At 45.3% G+C, this 17,145-nt stretch overlaps 1 protein-coding gene across 1 annotated transcript; it reads right to left on the reverse strand.

Moving 5' to 3' along the window:
* Positions 1–7,693: 7,693 nt before the first annotated feature.
* On the reverse strand, positions 7,694–9,227 carry LOC147928595 (uncharacterized). The gene is made up of 2 exons (XM_087486208.1): positions 8,921–9,227; positions 7,694–8,841 (listed from the first exon to the last, which is right to left on the reverse strand). Exons 1-2 carry the CDS (start codon positions 9,225–9,227, stop codon positions 7,694–7,696), a joined length of 1,455 nt encoding a protein of 484 aa, XP_087342334.1.
* Positions 9,228–17,145: the final 7,918 nt, after the last annotated feature.

Genomic DNA, 17,145 nt, shown 5'->3' on the forward strand with positions numbered 1-17,145 from the left:
CTAATATACATAAAACTCTAAAATTCCAATTCTTCACCCACCAACCTGCAAAATCTCATTTTTCTCTAAAACCGCAAAATCTCGTTTTCCCGCCAAATCCGCAAAATTTCGTTTTTCCCGTCAACCCGCAAAATCTTGTTTTCCTACCCAAAAACACAAAAACATGAAAACTCGTTTTCCCGCCAAAACCGAAAAATTACGTTTTCCCGTCAAAACCGCAAATTACGTTTTCCCGCCAAAAATGCAAAATTATGTTTTCCCGTCAAAACCGCAAAGTTATGTTTCCCGCCAAACTCGCGAAATCTCGTTTTTCCGCTAAAACCGCAAAATCTCGTTTTCCCGCCAAAACCGCAAAATCTTTTTTTTCCATCAAAACCGCAAAATCTTTTTTTCCGTCAAAACCGCAAAATTATGTTTTCCCGCCAAAATCTCGTTTTTCTGCCAAAGTCGCAAAATCTCGTTTTTTTGCCAAAACCACAAAATCTATTTTTCCGTCAAAACCGCAAAATTACGTTTTTCGGCAAAAAAATGCAAAATTTTATTTTCTCGCCAAACTCGCAAAATCTTGTTTTCCCGCCAAAACTGCAAAATTTTATTTTTCTACCAAAAACACAAAATCTCATTTTAAAATATTTATTTAATATATATGAAAATGAGCAAAAAAACATAAGTAAATTTAAACCACTAAAACATATTCAACATAAAATAAAGGGCTTTTTAGTATTTTACATATATTGTATCCAGATACAGATATCAAATTACAAAACAAACATAATTGAATCGAAATACAATTTATGAATACATGAACCAATAACACAAACGAACATCATCTAAATGTTGCGTCCAGATATTTTGTCTAGTTCACCAAAGGAACAGGACTCTAGTAGTATTTGTCGCCATCCTTGCAATTCTTACAAACTGTAAGAAGGTTCTTATCTCGCATACGTGAATTATGAAGTTTGAAAGCGCTTGTAATTATTTCTGCCATGAATAAAGAAGTTGAGTTTTTCACTAGAAATATATATAATACGAAGAAACTAGACCGGCCCACCAAAGCCAATTTAGAAAACAGACCATTTTTCCTTAACTCTGAAACCAATGAAATAAAATCCAAAAGCGTTACATGAATCCAAATCTCAATGGACTAAATTAGGAAGGCACAACATTTTATCGTCATGTATGATCTTGTTTAGCTTCAAAAGTGATAAGCTCCTTAAGGCAAGGCTGGTAATCAATATACGATTGTTATTAATGCTCTTTAGTGACACTTTGCACTCAGCATCATAGATTATGAATCTCATTTTTATTGATTTCTAACCATTATTATAATAACTAGGAGCTCGCGGGAGTACGCCCGGTTTTATATTGACAGTTAATAACTAAGATTTAATTTGTTTTTAGGTTTTTCTTGTATGGGTGCATAGAAAAAACCATGTGATGTTATTTTTAACACTTAAATAGTAGTAGAAACTTAACTGTATTTTTTTTTTTTTTCAGTTCTATGATCTGCATATAATTTTTCAATGAAATTTATAAATAAATAAATTTAAAATATAATTAGTTAATTGTTAGACTATATACTGATTTTTTTGTGTTTATCAAAACTAGTATATTGATTCCAGTCGTAATCATTTTCTTTAAGTTTGTCTATCAACTATTTTTTAGTACGGTTTAGTACGGTTATATTATGAATTGTGTTTAGTGTACATGCAAGTTTTAAGATAAACTGTTAATCATGTCTTACATGACCATGTTGTTTGTACCGGGGATTACATAGTTTAAACAAATAAAGATTTTGTGGGAAAGAGCAAGCAAGTTCTTTTATTAATCGGGAAAAATGTGAGATCGTCACTTAAAACAAGTCGGGTTAGAGCTTGTTAGTTCACAAACGAACTAGCAAGCTTCAAGTGACGAACTGAAAACAAGAACGAATTATACGAAAGACAATAGCAGTTTTCGATGCAAAGTATTGCTCTGTAGGTATTGTCCGCGGGTCAGGATGATGATCCCAATAAATGCTTTCTCCTTTTAAAAGGGACTGTTGACCTAGGGATGTCTAGGGTTTCCGTCGTGAATTCCCGAGATTGCCCTTTTGCGGGAATTAGTGACTTGCTCCCAATCTTGTCGGGCTGAGAATATAATTAATGAATCTTGTTGGGCCGAGTGGCATATTGGGCGTAGCCCATATCCAACAATAGTCCCCCCTTAGTCCGGAGAGTGGCAGTCCTTCTGCGATCGGCGGGCGTACTTAAATTGTCCGTAATATGCCTGCTCGGCACCTATTGTCTCGGGTCGCTTCTACAAAATTGCTACAACGATTCTTCTGTAGTCACCAGACTCGTTCTTCGAGAGATACCGTGGATATCCAGCGGTCTTTACTCTAAGCGCGGTATTTGATGAATTTCCCGAAAAAGGGGAGATCGCATATCGAGGTGACGGATATTGCAGTAAAATTTCCGTTTTATTTACTTATTTATTTGCCCTTCCTCTTCTCCCTTTTTCTTCACTTCCTCCACTTCATAAAGAAGGTAATTTCTCTCTCTAGTCTTTTACTTTTATTTTTTTTTGCTTCTTTCTCTCTCTAGTTTTCTCTCTTTAGTTGGGTTGTGCATTTAGAACCCTAGCTGCCACCGCCGAACAAAAGATCGGCTTAATGCCGCCGCGATTGAGGTTGCCGATGGTCGGCTCAATTCCGCCGATGGTCGGCTCAATTCCGCCGGGTTACTCAGATCGGCAAGAGTATGCCGTTGGCGATTGTCTAGGGCCTGCTACGAATCGCCCAGATCGGCCGGTCGAGGATGAGCTCGGCGGATCGCATAATTGGGCGACGGGATCCACCGGTCGCGAGTCTAGCAAGGTCGGCACGATTCTGATTTGTTCCGATGACGAAAAAGGAGATCGGCGGGAAGAGTTGGGTTTTGAGATCGGGGGAAATCGAGATGGGCCGAGTAGAGATGTCGAGCTCGGAGGGTCGAGCGGAAGTGACGAGCTCGGAGGGATGAGTGGTCGTGACGAGCTCGGCAGCGAGCTTGGTTGGCAACTCGACCGAGAATTTGCGTTCGTGGGATTGAGAGTGCAGTTGGTCATCGTGAGATCGGCGGAGCACTTGAGATGGAAGATCGGCCGGTTGGTTCTGAGCTCGGCACGAGCAGTGGAGATCGGCGGAGCAGTGGAGATCGGCGGAGCAGTGCAGATCGGCGGAGCAGTGGAGATCGGCGAAGAAAGTTGAGCTATCGGAAATCGGATAGCCGAGTTGAGGTCGGCCGGTCTTGGCTGGAATCGAGAGGTTTGCATAGAGATGCCGACGGTGAGATCGACAATATTGATTCTAGTCGTGTTGAGGTCGGCGTAGGTGCCCCCGGAGGTCGACTTGATGGTTTTGGTAATGGTTGTCGAGTGAACGATGCCGACTCTGATGATGGCGATCCCGATCTTATGATGGGAGGTCGCGAGGTCGGCATGTCTTGCAGAAAAGATGATCGTCCTTCGACGAGCTTCCGAGTTCCAACGCACGCGCGTGGTAAGACCCTTGCGGGAATCCAACGCGCTTTCTGCAAAGAATATGGGGCTTATAAACACGTTTTCGATGACGTTGGTGTCGACATTGGAGCAGAGTGTGGAGATTTTGATAGTTTGGCCAACGACTACAATTTTGCTGATATTCTCGAGTTCAGCGAAGATAGCGACAGTGGTTCTGGTGGGAGTCCTATGGACGTTGTCCTGGCCGAGGATACTGGTCCTCGTTCGACTGTTTTGGGTCTTAGTGCTGCGTCGATTGGTGCCAGTCTTTCAGCCGGTCCGGCCGATCACGGTCCTTCGTTGTGCACATCGGATAGTATTGCTGAGATGGCGCGGTGGTGTAGGATGTCCGAGGGATTGGTTTTCCGGGTTCCTGAGTCTCACGAACGTCCTTGGACGCCTCCGACAGGTTTCATTACGCTTTTTGAGCATTATTTTACTGAATGCGGTCTTTGGTTCCCTTTGCCAGAATTTTTGATACGTTATTGTGCGAGGCGTAGGATTGCCATTTCTCAGCTTTCTGTGGAAGGTATCCGTAATGCGGTCGGTTTGGCGATACTTGGTACCAACTGTGGTATAGAGGTTGATGTGCATTTTCTGGAGGAAGCCACCAAGTTCACAAAAGTTAGATGTAGTCCGGGATACTTCTACACCAGTGCTAAATCGGGTCATCAGATAATCGTCGGGGCTGAGAAAAAGATTCGTCGTTGGCAACGTTATAGTTTCTTTGTCAAGCGGGACGAGATTTCGTTTGACGATGTCGATGTGTTTTGTGCTACTGAGTGGAATCTGTTTCCCGGTAGCTTCATAGTTTCTCACTCATACTTGTTTGATTGCCATTTGACTGGTTTCTGACCCTTTCCTTGTTTTTGTTGGTGTTTGCAGAGCTTGTCGTCCGTTTGCGCGCTCATCCTCCAGGTTTTTTTGATAATCTCAGACAGATCCGAACACTAGGGGCGCTCCATTGGCCTTCGATTACTCAGAGATCTCGTGAGTTTCCTGCTTATTTTGTTGTATCGATTGTTGCTTTCCTTGGTGGTTATTGGGTCGTCACACTTTTGTTTTCCTTTTTAGGTCTACCGCGCTTAGGGATGGGAAAAGTTAACACTCGTCTTCCTCGATATGCCGATCAGTTCAAGAAAGCCGTTGATACTGGGTCTTCTTCGCGCGCTGCCGACACTGAAGTCGTTGTGGCGAGGCTTCTGATACCCTAGCGATCGTTGTCGCTGATTCTGGGCGTCCTACTCCATCGAGGAAGAGAGCTTCTCATGGTGAGGTGGTTGTTCCCGAGCCCGAGTCGTCCAAGAGATCTAGGAGGGATGGCATACCGCGCGACACCACTGAGATTGATGATTCGTTCTCCTTTTCTTACAAGACGAAGGATGAGTTGTTCATCAACAACGCTGCTGCTTGTGGTGAGCTCGCTAGCAAGGTTCGCGGCTCCTTCAACCCGCTCCCCTCTGTGGGTTCTCTCTATGATCCCGAGCTGTATCGGTCGTGGGCTCGGAAACACTTCCAGGTTGGCATTTGTCTTTATGTTCTTGATTGAATTTTCCCAATTATTATCTTGATTCTTTATTTCTTGCATTTCAGGATGGTGGTGGTGTGAATCGCATGGTCGTCTCGTACGAGCATCACATTGCCGAGCTGGAGAAGCAACTTGCCGATTCTCGTACTTCTGAACCATCGAGGAGATCGGCTGAGGAGCTTCGTCAGGATCTTGAAAAAGAGCGGGGGGTTTCTGCCGTTCTTACGAAGCAAACTGCCGGTTTCAGGAAGCAGGTGGACGATCTTAAGGCTTCTCTTGATGCTTCCCGCTCTCGTCTCGAGCAGTTCGAGGTCGATCACGCATTTCAGAAGGCACAGTTGCAGCAGCTGCAAGCGGAGTGGCATGACATCGATGTCGAGGTTGCTGGCTACAGGTCTCGTATCGAGAGGATGAGGAAGCATATTATTGACAACAGAGCGGCGCAGGAGTCTCTTCTGACTTTGAGCCAGGTGACCGGCACCTATGATTGTCTTAAGGAGCTGGTGAGGAGTGGTACGGTCATTCCGTCGAAGACTTTGCTCGGCTTGGAGGCTGATGCGAAGATGTGGGAGGACAAGGTTCTTGGTTTCGATATCGCCGACGTTTTGGACAGCGACCTCAAGGCTCTTCCAGAGACTGCGATCGTTCCTACGAATCTTCAGGCGGCGGAGGTTCCCGTGATCGGACGCTCAGGTTGCTGCCGAGCAATGACTTGCTTTTGTCTTGTTGTTCTATTAGAACCTATTCCCGTTTTGTAGCGGATGTTGAGCCGTTTAGGCGGTGTATTTTCTTTATGAACCTTTGCATTATGATTGGACTTGCTTTATGTGTTGTCTTCTGATTTTATGATATGTGTTCATCATTCTATGGATGTGTTTTTCGAGAATTGCGGTATTGATTGCTTTGCCTCGAAAATTGTACTATTTGTTATGTAAATTAGTCTTCAAGTTGCTCATTTCTCATCATCCTCCTTTCTTGTTTTAAAGATAAACCTCTCCTTTTGATTTTAGAGTAGTTGAGATCGGTCATATGCCTGTGACAACGAGGTCGACATGGCTGAGGAGGGCGCGAGAGCGGCTCTCTGTGAGGTCCGATGACGTAGTTCGTTCCGATATGGAGTTTTATCGCGCTCGAATCCAGAGGTTGAGAGCTTACATTCTCGCTACGCGTCGAAAGTTCGAGCGTCATTTATGGTTTCATCATGTTGACGGAATTATCGGATATCTTGAAACTATGATCGACGAGGGATTTTTGGTCCCGAAATGGAGATGGGATCGTTTGTTAGAGGAGCGCTCTCGTCGTGAGGCGTCATTGGCTGAGGTGGAGATTCCCGTCCTTGAAGCGGACGATCTAGAGCCTATTGGGAGCAGGCCCTTCGAAGGTTGGCCCGAGCTTGACGCATGCCGGACTCGGGTTGATATATTGCGTCGTTACAGTTAGAGTGCACGGACCATTTCTTCGTTGAAAGCAACCGTGCTGAGGGGATTCGCTCGTATCTCGAGGAGATGGTTGCTAGGGGTGCGAATGTTCCGATGGACACGCTCGAAAGTCTGCGGAGGGAGTGCCAGGTATGGCACGTGAAGATCGGCGAGCTTGAGTTTGATAAACCCTCCGATGCCGATCTGGGATTTGAAGACTAAGTTTGCACTTTGAGACTTGTTTGTTTTGTTAGTTTTTTTTCTTTTGTGCCGAATGTGGCCTTTCATATTTGGCTTTCGTTGCCTTGTCCTTGTGTTTTTCTGGAATAAGAATGTTTATGGAATAAGAATGTTTTTGTGTTTTTCCTATCTTTGGTATCGAGTTGTACTTTATAGTGCAAGACGTCTCCTGGCTTATCCTATTACGTGTATCGAATACCAAATGTTTAGGGTGGTAGTCGAGATGAGCTCGTCGTACCTTTTAGGTGCGGCTCTGGTGTCCGGCTTACCATGTGTGTGCCACGAGGTCGGCAAGAGAATGCAAGTAAGAACTTGGCTTATACACACTTAACCGCCTGCTAGCTGAATGTGATCTGGGTTGGCTTATTTATGCAGATTATTTCACCGCTGCATCCATGAGGAACGCGTTTTAAATCGTTCCCTTGGCCAGAGGGTCGATGTAAGAGCTGGACATCTCGCAAAGACGGACTCGTTCGAGAGAGCTCGTGTGTTTTGATAGGTTGAAACTTTTGTTTTTAATTTTTTGGTATAGCTGTGCCTTGTGACGGGCTGCCTACGTACCCTTAGAAAAGGGATCAAGCCATTTGTAGTTCATATTACAAAGGGAGAGCTCGGTAGTACGAGCGTTCTTTTTTTTTTTTTTTTTTTTCTTTTGGTAGTGCGGTCGTTCTAATGGTAATAACGTTTAAGGTTGCCGGAATTCCATGAGCGAGGAATTGGTGTGCCGTCTATGGCGAGCAGCTGGTAGACGCCGGGAGTGACGACCTTGGAAATCAGGTAAGGGCCCTCCCAATGAGCGCCCATTTTTCCTGCGTTGAGCTTGGCAGTGTTCTCGAAGACTTTTCGGAGGACGAGATCGCCTTCGTCAAAGTGGTGTGGCTTCACCTTCTTGTTGTAATATTTAGCGGCTTGCTGTTGATAGTTCTGAATTCGAAGAAGTGCCTTGTCGCGTTCTTCTTCGAGAGTGTAGAGGGTATCGAGCATCATCTTAGTATTGAGAGTAGGATCGTGAACGAGCATTGAGCGTCGTAAGGTAGGTACGCCAATTTCCTCTGGTGCAAGGGCTTCCATTCCATGCGCAAGGGAGAACGGTTTCCTTCCTGTTGATCGGCGCGGGGAAGTTCGGTGACCATAGAACGCCATCGAGCTCGTCGGCCCAGAAACCTTTCTTATCTTCGAGTCGTTTCTTTAGTCCGTCAATGATGGTCTTATTGGTCGCCTCGGCTTGTCCGTTGCCTTGTGGATAGCGGGGGGTCGACTTGCTTAAACGGATTCTCCACTTCGCGCAAAAACTTTCGAATTGGAGCGAAGTGAACTGCGCACCGTTGTCGGTGACGATCTCATACGGAATTCCGTGCCTGCAAATGATGTTTTTCCACACAAATTTTTGGACTTCGTTTGTTCCGATTTTTGCGTAGGATTCGGCTTCAACCCATTTGGTGAAATAATCCGTCATAATGAGAATGTATTTCTTCTGATGGGACGCAGGGAGAGGTCCAACGATATCCATTGCCCATCTCATAAAGGGATATGGTGGAGAGGTCGTTCTCAACAGTTCGGTTGGCGCATGGATGATTGGAGCGTGGCGCTGGCATTTCTCGCATCTAGCGACGAATTTATCGCAGTCGTCGTTCATGGTTGGCCAATAATGACCATTATTGCGTATGCGTTGTGCGAGCGCGCGACCTCTGGAGTGATTACCGCCGGAACCTTCATGAACCTCTCTCATTACATCATTGATTTCTTCGGGACCGACGCAAGTCAAAAGTGTACCAGATGCTTTCCAACAGAAGACATTGCCATCAAGAAGTGTGTAATGCGCGCAGCGAGTCCGAAGGCGCTGGGCCTCCCACTTGTCCGAGAGGACGATACCGTCTGCGATAAAACAACGGATTTCTTCTTGCCAATCGTGTGGTCGCTCGTGAAGTTCGGGATTGGGTTGGGCGTGCGATGATGATGCTTGTTCTTGAGATGGTGACGATGAAACTCGTTCGTGACATGGTGACGATTGTTCCTGAGACGACAAAGTTCGTCTTTCTTTGATAGTCGCGGATCCTTGCTCGGCCGAGAACTCAACAGGTGGTACATTTGCCGATGGTTCAACGACGAATAGCGTGAGTATGGGGGTGCTGTCCTCTGTTCTTTGCTTTTTCGAGACTTGATCGCTGAAAGTCTCATGTTCGATAATCTGTTTTTTTTTTCTTATCTTGGATACTGGGCTCGGCGTGTGCGAGGAGATTGATGCTTGGTCGATCGATGCTCTCAACAGGGATGACTCGGCGGAGGTCGGGATCGGAGGTGGATGCGAGGACGGCCAGAGCGTCGGCCGGTGCGTTGTCACTTCGGGGAATTTTGTTCAGCTCGAATATCTCAAAATTGTTGGACATGTCTTGGACGACTCTGAGGTAGGCATCCATGCGGTCGTTCTTCGCCTCATAATCGCCGCTAAACTGGTGAGTTACCAGCTGTGAGTCACAGAAGACTTGTATCTTTTTCACCCCAATTCCACTTGCCAATCGCATTCTGGCGATTAGGGCTTCGTACTCGGCCTCGTTGTTCGAGGCGGGAAAGGCGAGCCGGAACGATTGCTCGAGTACTTCACCCGTAGGTGAAACGAGGTGAATACCGATCTAGGAGCCGTGTCGAGAGGATGCGCCGTCAACGTGCAGAGTCCACTTCTCCTCTCGCGGACAACCGAACTCTAGCTCGGGGGGGGAGTTCGATCAAGAAATCAGCGAGCATCTGAGACTTTGCACAAGTTCGGTTTTTATATTCGATGTCGTACTCGCTGAGTTCCACTACCCATTTCGCCAGGCGGCCCGATTGACTGGGGCTGTGGAGAATGGTTCGCAGGGGTTGGTTGGTTAAGACTTCAACAGTGTGGGATTGAAAATACGGCCAAAGCTTCCTGGCCGAAATAACAACAGCGTAAGCGAGTTTTTCTAACATGGGATATCGGAGCTCGGCTCCGTCTAAGCTTTTACTCACATAGAAGATTGGGTGTTGTTCTCCTCTGTCCTCCTTGATTAGTACGCCACTGACCGCCGAGCCGGAGACAGCGATGTATAGATATAGAGTTTCGCCCTGATCGGGCTTTGCTAGGACAGGGGGAGTAGCTAGATTGTGCTTGAGTTCTTGGAAAGCAGACTCGCACTTATCATCCCATTCGAACTTCTTGTTGCTACGAAGCAACTGGTAGAAAGGTAGACACTTATCGGTAGATCGTGAAATAAATCTGTTCAGAGCAGCGATCCGCCCGGTGAGGCGCTGAACTTCTCGGGTGTTGCATGGAGATGGGAGGTTGGTGAGCGCCGAAATTTGTTTCGGGTTAGCTTCGATACCTCTATTCGTGACGAGGTATCCTAAGAATTCTCCAGAAGTCACGCCGAACGAGCACTTGGCTGGGTTTAGCTTCATATTGTATCGGTTTAGCACTTCAAAACACTGAGCGAGATGCAAGACGTGATCACCGGCTAGGGTTGACTTGACCAGCATATCATCGATGTAAACTTCCATGGTTCGTCCGAGCTGCTCGGCAAACATGCGGTTAACGAGGCGCTGATAGGTTGCACCAGTGTTCTTTAGGTCAAATGGCATAACCTTGTAACAGTAAGTTCCCTGATCGGTGATGAAGGCCGTTTTCTCCTGATCGTTCTTGTGCATCATAATCTGGTTGTATCCTGAGTACGCATCCATGAACAACAAAAGTTTGTTCCCCGCGGTTACCTCGACTAGTTGGTCGATTCGCAGTAGGGGGAAGCTATCCTTTGGACACGCCTTGTTGAGATCGGTAAAATCAACGCACACCCACCACTTTTCGTTCTTTTTCTTTACCACTACTGGATTGCTCAGCCAGTCGGGATACTTAACCTCACGGATGGATCCAGCCTTGAGCAATTTCTTGACTTCCTCGTTAATGGCGGCGGTACGCTCTAGCCCGAGCTTTCGTCGCCTTTGTTTGATCGGCTTGAACGTCAAGTCCACATTGAGCTCGTGGCAGGTTATGTTGGGGTCGATGCCGGTCATACTGCTCATGCTCCATGCAAAGGTCGTTGCGTTCTGGCACAGGAACTTTACGAGCTCTTCCTTGATTGGTTGTGGTAGGTCAGCCCCGATTCCCACGCATCAAGTTGCGTCGGACGAGTCAATGTTTACTTGGATGATTGATTCAGAGTTAGGGCAAACACGACTATCTGGGCGCTCGGCTGAGTCCAAAACGGTGAATGTCCGGGCGTGGCGTTGTTGTCGCTCAATGATGAAGCAGGTTCTTGCTACCAGCGGGTCCCCTTGTAGTATAAATATTTCTCTAGGAGTTGGGAACTTTACGCACTGATGGTAAGTTGATGCCACGGCCTTCATCTTATGCAGCCAAGGAGTGCCGAGGATGACGTTGTATACGATCGGTTTGTCGATGATAGCAAAGTTGATGCAATGCATCGTCCCGCCCACATAAACTAGTAGCATGATCGTGCCTTTCGTCATCACCGTGTCACCATCGAATCCGGTGAGAGGTTGAACATTGTGCTTGGTGGTCCGCAGGTCGATTTCCATTTGAATGAGCACGTCTTTGAAAATGACGTTTACCGAACTACCTGTGTCGATCAAGATTTTCATAACCATGCATTCGCCGATCTCCATCTCGACCACCAGTGGGTCGTTATGAGGTCCAGTTAGACCCGATGCGTCGGCCTCTGTGAACACGATTGGATCGGAGTTCGTAGTAGGTGGCGTGCTTTGAGCTAACCATCCTCGCTTGACCTCTAGTCCCCGTCGATAAGCTTTGATAGAACAGACCGAGTCGCGGCAAGTCGCCAGACCACCCATGATCATGTTTATTCTTCAGCGTGGAGCCGGAGCGTTCGCATCCTCAGTTCGCTCGGGATTCCTTTTATGGGTTGATGGTGGGGGCGGAGGTAGGGTTTCAGGTCTCGGTTGTGGCGCGGGGGCGGTGTTATATTGCTTGCTTGGGTTTTCGTTCTCAGGATTGAAAAAATGGTTATCCCTGTGAACGGCTATTTGTCGTCGCTCGAGATCGACGTCAATTTGGCCCTCTTTAAATTTGTCGAGCAATATTTGTTGGAGGGTGCGGCATTCTTCTGTTGAGTGTCCTGCTCGCTTGTGGTATTCGCAATATTTGTTGCCACCCTTTCCTGATGGGTCTCGGACCCATTTGTTATTCCAGGGCCTTGATGAAGATGCCTTGGGATCTTGATTGCTAACTGCAAACGTTTGGACTTTCTTTCCTTTGTCCAACTAATCGGCGTATTCTTTGTCAAAGTGTTGACGAGGCTCGTGATGTTCGTCTTGTGCCTTCTCTTTACCTTTGGACGATTTGGGGGCTGGGTTTCTGGACGGTTTGTCCTTAATGCCTTCTCTTCGTCTAACTCTATGTATCTGTTAGCACGGTGTAGTGCGTCATCCAGAGTCAGACGCTCGTGTATTATTATGTCCTCCCTAAATTGGGAGTCGTGAGCGAGAGCATTTCGGAGAGCTGATATTGTCGTGTCATCGGCAATCGAGAGTTTCGAGACGATTCTTTTAAACCTCTCCATGATGTCTCGGAGAGATTCGTCGTTTCGATGGAACATTTTCCAGAGATCGGCGTTCGACGCACCTCGAATCATGAATGTAGAGTGATGTTGGAGAAAAGCGGTGGTAAGCTCGTGATAGCTCCCTATCGAGTTCGGCGGGAGCCGGAAGAACCACCCTAGAGCCTCATGGGCTAAATTCTCAACGAATAGTTGGCAGCAGCCAGCTTCGTACTCTTCGTCACTGAAATGAGCTCGGCTGATTGCAAAACTCATTGATGTCAAAAATGGTTTCGGATCGTCTAATCCGTTGTACGGGGTGAACTTAAACTTGTTTACGTAACGGACTTGAATGTGGGAGATTCGTGCCGTAAATGGTGAGCGCTGGACTTCTTCGAGCACTCGATCGAGGTTGGGAGCAGAGCTCGTGGCTCGATGGACTCTAGAAGAGAGTTCGTGGACCATCGCCTCTAGGCGTTGTATGGTTTTATCCTTGAGATCGGCCTCGGGCCGTTGGATCGACAGTGTCGGAGTCAGCGGGCTACCGCTCCTTTGGTCTTGGCCATCTCGCAGCTCCTCATTTGGCTCCTCTCTACTGCGTCGATCAACGGATCCTACGATAATGGACGTCGGGTGGCGTCTGTGGCCGTCGTATCGGTCCTCCACAGAAGGTTGCGCTGGGGGAGGATTCTCGTTCTCGCCGGCAGGACTGCTGTCGTTTCGGCGCTCGCCCCTCCTTCGTTGGAGCTTGCTGATTTGGTTCTGCAAGGCCTCTTGTGCGGCTGCGATGGCCTCGAGCCGTTCGTTTGTTCGTATTTCCTGGCCATCAAGACGACCGAGAATGACCTGCATCATATCGTCGAGTCTGTTTCTTTGTACAGGTAAGGGGAGAGTGGCGCTGGGGAGAGTGGTAGCATTGGTGAGAGCGGCAGTGAGGAGAGCAGCAGCGTTGGTAACCAGCTGGTCTGCGGCAGGTCCGGCTTCGGCGTGTGCAGCTACGAGAGGCTCGGAGGGCGCGTCAGGTGCCGGCGGAGAGATTGTGCTTGGCAGTGAGCCTTCGACTGGGCTCGGCAAGGATCCTTCGGTTGGGCTTGGCAGGGAGTTCGGCAGGGAGCTCGGCAGGGAGCTCGGTGGGGGGACAGTTCGTGTTCTTGTTCGCCCCCATTGCTGCCCCGTTGGCTGCTCCATTGCTTCGTTGAAGTTTTTGCTGGGGTTCGTCATGACTCTTGAGACTTCGAAGAAGTGAGGATCGTCGGTTTTGATTCGTCAAAAGAAACGCTTTACTCTTGTCCCACGGTGGGCGCCAATTGTTTGTACCAGGGATTACACAGTTTAAACAAATAAAGATTTTGTGGGAAAGAGCAAGCAAGTTCTTTTATTAATCGGGAAAAACGTGAGATCGTCACTTAAAACAAGTCGGGTTAGAGCTTGTTAGTTCACAAACGAACTAGCAAGCTTCAAGTGACGAACTGAAAACAAGAACGAATTATACGAAAGACAATAGCAGTTTTCGATGCAAAGTATTGCTCTGTAGGTATTGTCCGCGGGTCAGGATGATGATCCCAATAAATGCTTTCTCCTTTTATAGGGGACTGTTGACCTAAGGATGTCTAGGGTTTCCGTCGTGAATTCCCGAGATTGCCCTTTTGCGGGAATTAGTGACTTGCTCCCAATCTTGTCGGGCCGAGAATGTAATTAATGAATCTTGTTGGACCGAGTGGCATATTGGGCGTAGCCCATATCCAACACATGTGTATTAAAAAAGATACACAATTAAGCATCACTTACGTTTATAAGTCTGATGGAGTTATGGATTTAAAGAAATTTTTACGGATGACTAAGTCGAATATATGCATTACTATGAAATTGACACAGACCAAAGAAACATCAACTACATCCATGATCTTTCCGAGAAAACTTTACAGTCGCTCCCACTCTGAAACACTTTTTACTTCACACAGTAATATAGCATTTCTGGCGTGGAACTTAGTGACTAATATTTCTTGCGCATTAATCTGAATCACAATTGATATCTATGAATAAAAAATTAGAAAACTCTTGATCACCGGCCTACCAACCATTGCAAGTTTGATCCTTATCTGTGAAAGCATATAGTTTAATAAATTAGTTTCATCATACACCACATCTTGACAACATATATTTGTTCAATCATACTGAGCATATCTCTTCAACTAACCTTCTTTTCTGGAAAAATATCTCTTCAATTAACCATGTCTCTCTATCTCTCTATGTCTCTATCTTTGCATTAACGGAAATTAAAGCAGGTTAGTAAGAAACTGAAGAGGTCATCATAGAAAGTAAGAGTCATATTTGTGATCTTACCTCATCACTCATCAGAGAAGCATTTGAATATCTAAGAGGCCACCCTTCCTAATTTTGTCTCCCATCAAATATGGAAGGTCAATTAATGCCAAATGTTTGAAGTTAATAAAACCCATGGAGCAATTCTTCTTAGGTTTTTACCAAGAATATGTGGATAGGAAAAATGTCGAACCTCAAAGACTTGTTGTTAGGCTTAAATTTGGTAAAGATAATGCTCACTTGTGTGCAGATCAGAAATCACTCAAAAAGAATGTCATGGCTTGAACCCCACGACCGTCAAATAAATGAATTACATGAAGCTCATGTAGCTTAGCAAAATTTAGGGGGTAGAGAAAGATCAAACCAGACATGACGAATATACTTAAATTAATGATACATAATTCTGAGACGGTCATAGATACACATATCTGACCTTCTCAATGTTCTCCATCATAACACCCTTCACCTCGAGCCTTAACCTTGGCAAGTTTGCTAATCTCTTCACGATGTTCCACAAAGTACTACATGTTCTCCTAAAGATTACACCTGAAGGTACAAAAAAATTCGTTAAAAATCATATTCACAAAGACTAAAAGAAGGAAGGTTTTGTTTCCACATTCTGATGGTAGAGCTTAATGATCATAGGTCAATTAAAACCTAAGGCGGACTCCACCACGATCTAGTGGTATCGTTGTAATACTTTAGGATCAAATCCACATAGAACAAGTATTACATTACAAAACTATGAAGATTGAATCTAGCTAAAGCAAAGAAAGGAAGTTTGTGTTTCAAGTAACTATCCAAAAATCGGAAAGTAAATAAACTGCTTTTAAATCAGAAAGGAAATATTGGGTGTAGGGTATCGATGGGGAATATAATTCTCGGACTAAGGTGGTTTGATGGGGATGCATTAGACACCGTTCTAGAACTCAAATCACAGTTGTAAAGTTAACCTACTCTCGTTGCGTTAGCTATCTATGCAACGAATTAACTAGATCCTAAACTCTCGTTTGAATTTAGCAACCAAGCAATAAAATTTTAAGTTTGATTTGTTCACAAGGTCCCTTAACTTCAACTTTCGTTGGTTAAGGATCATCTTGCTCACCTATGTTCTTTTCAATCAACTCAACAACTGATATGATAATGAGACCATCCAAGAAGATCCTTGAACCTTGTTCAACACAAAAGAAGTTGATGAGTAATTCTTCCAGCCAAACAGGCATTTGGGATACATTCTTACTGCATCTAAAGCATATCTTGAAGTGGAATCAGTCCAATCAGAGTTCAGATGAAAGAGTTATTCATTTTATAAATCAGGTGAACTCATGGCCACGCGACATGGACCTACGAGCATTCAAAGGAGGATTCCAACCAACCCAGAAGGATTCAAGTTATGAACCAAAGTCTTTTAAAATCTTTATCCATCCTAGCACCAGTGAGAATCTGAATCGTATTCAAATATGTTCATACTTGAAAGATATGGATATTTCAAGTCAGTGGATCTATCCCAATTCCAGTTTCACGTCTGAGGCAAAGATCGTGCTACAAAGACCAACTCAGCCACAATTTCGACACTAATCAGTTGGAGGATGTCAATGGATCTCTTATGTTTCCAAAAGAAGAAGAACAAAATATTTGGCATAGGAAATACAAGGTTACGCCTCATTTTCCAAAGGAGGTGAATCTAATTCTTTACTTGAAGAGTTTTAGGTCTAATTGGTTTAGGAGATTCCAGAATTATGTATGGCAACCAGGTGTAGTTTCCACTAAGCCTAAGGTGAAGAAATGATACAGCCCATGTTGTTTCTCATCAGCAAAATTGGATCAAGAAGTTAAAGAGATAAAAGATCAAGGATGCACTTAATGGGTTAATTCAAGAGTTTGTGACCAAAAAGAGCATGAGAAATTCTACTGGGGATAATGCTTATCAAGTTCAGCCCACTTCGAACCTAATTCAAGTCTAAGAAAGCCCAAAATAATCAATTTATTTTGTGTTGAAAGAGGAGGGACGAAAATAGAGATGGAGATGGTCCACGTCCGTACCTAGATTCGGCGGCAGGGAGAACTTCAGAAGCAGGGACCTTGCGTTGTGCGTCAGGCAGAATAGACGGTCCACACGGTCGAAGAATATTTGGAGGAAGGTCTTCAGAGTAGGTTGTTGATCCATTGGAGTGACTATGGTTTCCCCGGAGCACCGCTGGAGAGACTATGGTGTCCATCTGCGTGTCAAGTCTTGTTCCTTTTAATTTCAATATGTTTCCATCTACAAACCAAGCAAAGGTGAATTTGTCTTTCTCATTCACATCAATGGCAAGTGGAAAAATGAATTCCCGAAAATGGCATTACTCGGAAAATTGTTAATGTGCATAGCACAATTGTTAGATTTCTCTTATTTAAATACCGTTTGGGATTTGCAGTTTCATGATATTGAATTATCGTTTCATTAATAATCTTATTTGTATGGTTTCTTTTAATTCTTGGTAGTTCAATTATATCACTAACAAGATCTCAGAAATCAATTTCTCACTCTCGTCTTCTTTTTTTCTAATGTACAAACATAGTCTGATTACGTGTTGTAAGAATTCTCCGC

This window comes from Camelina sativa, chromosome 14 (assembly GCF_030686135.1).
Source record: "Camelina sativa cultivar CO46 ecotype springtype chromosome 14, ASM3068613v1".
In the NCBI taxonomy this organism is placed as follows: Eukaryota; Viridiplantae; Streptophyta; class Magnoliopsida; order Brassicales; family Brassicaceae; genus Camelina; species Camelina sativa.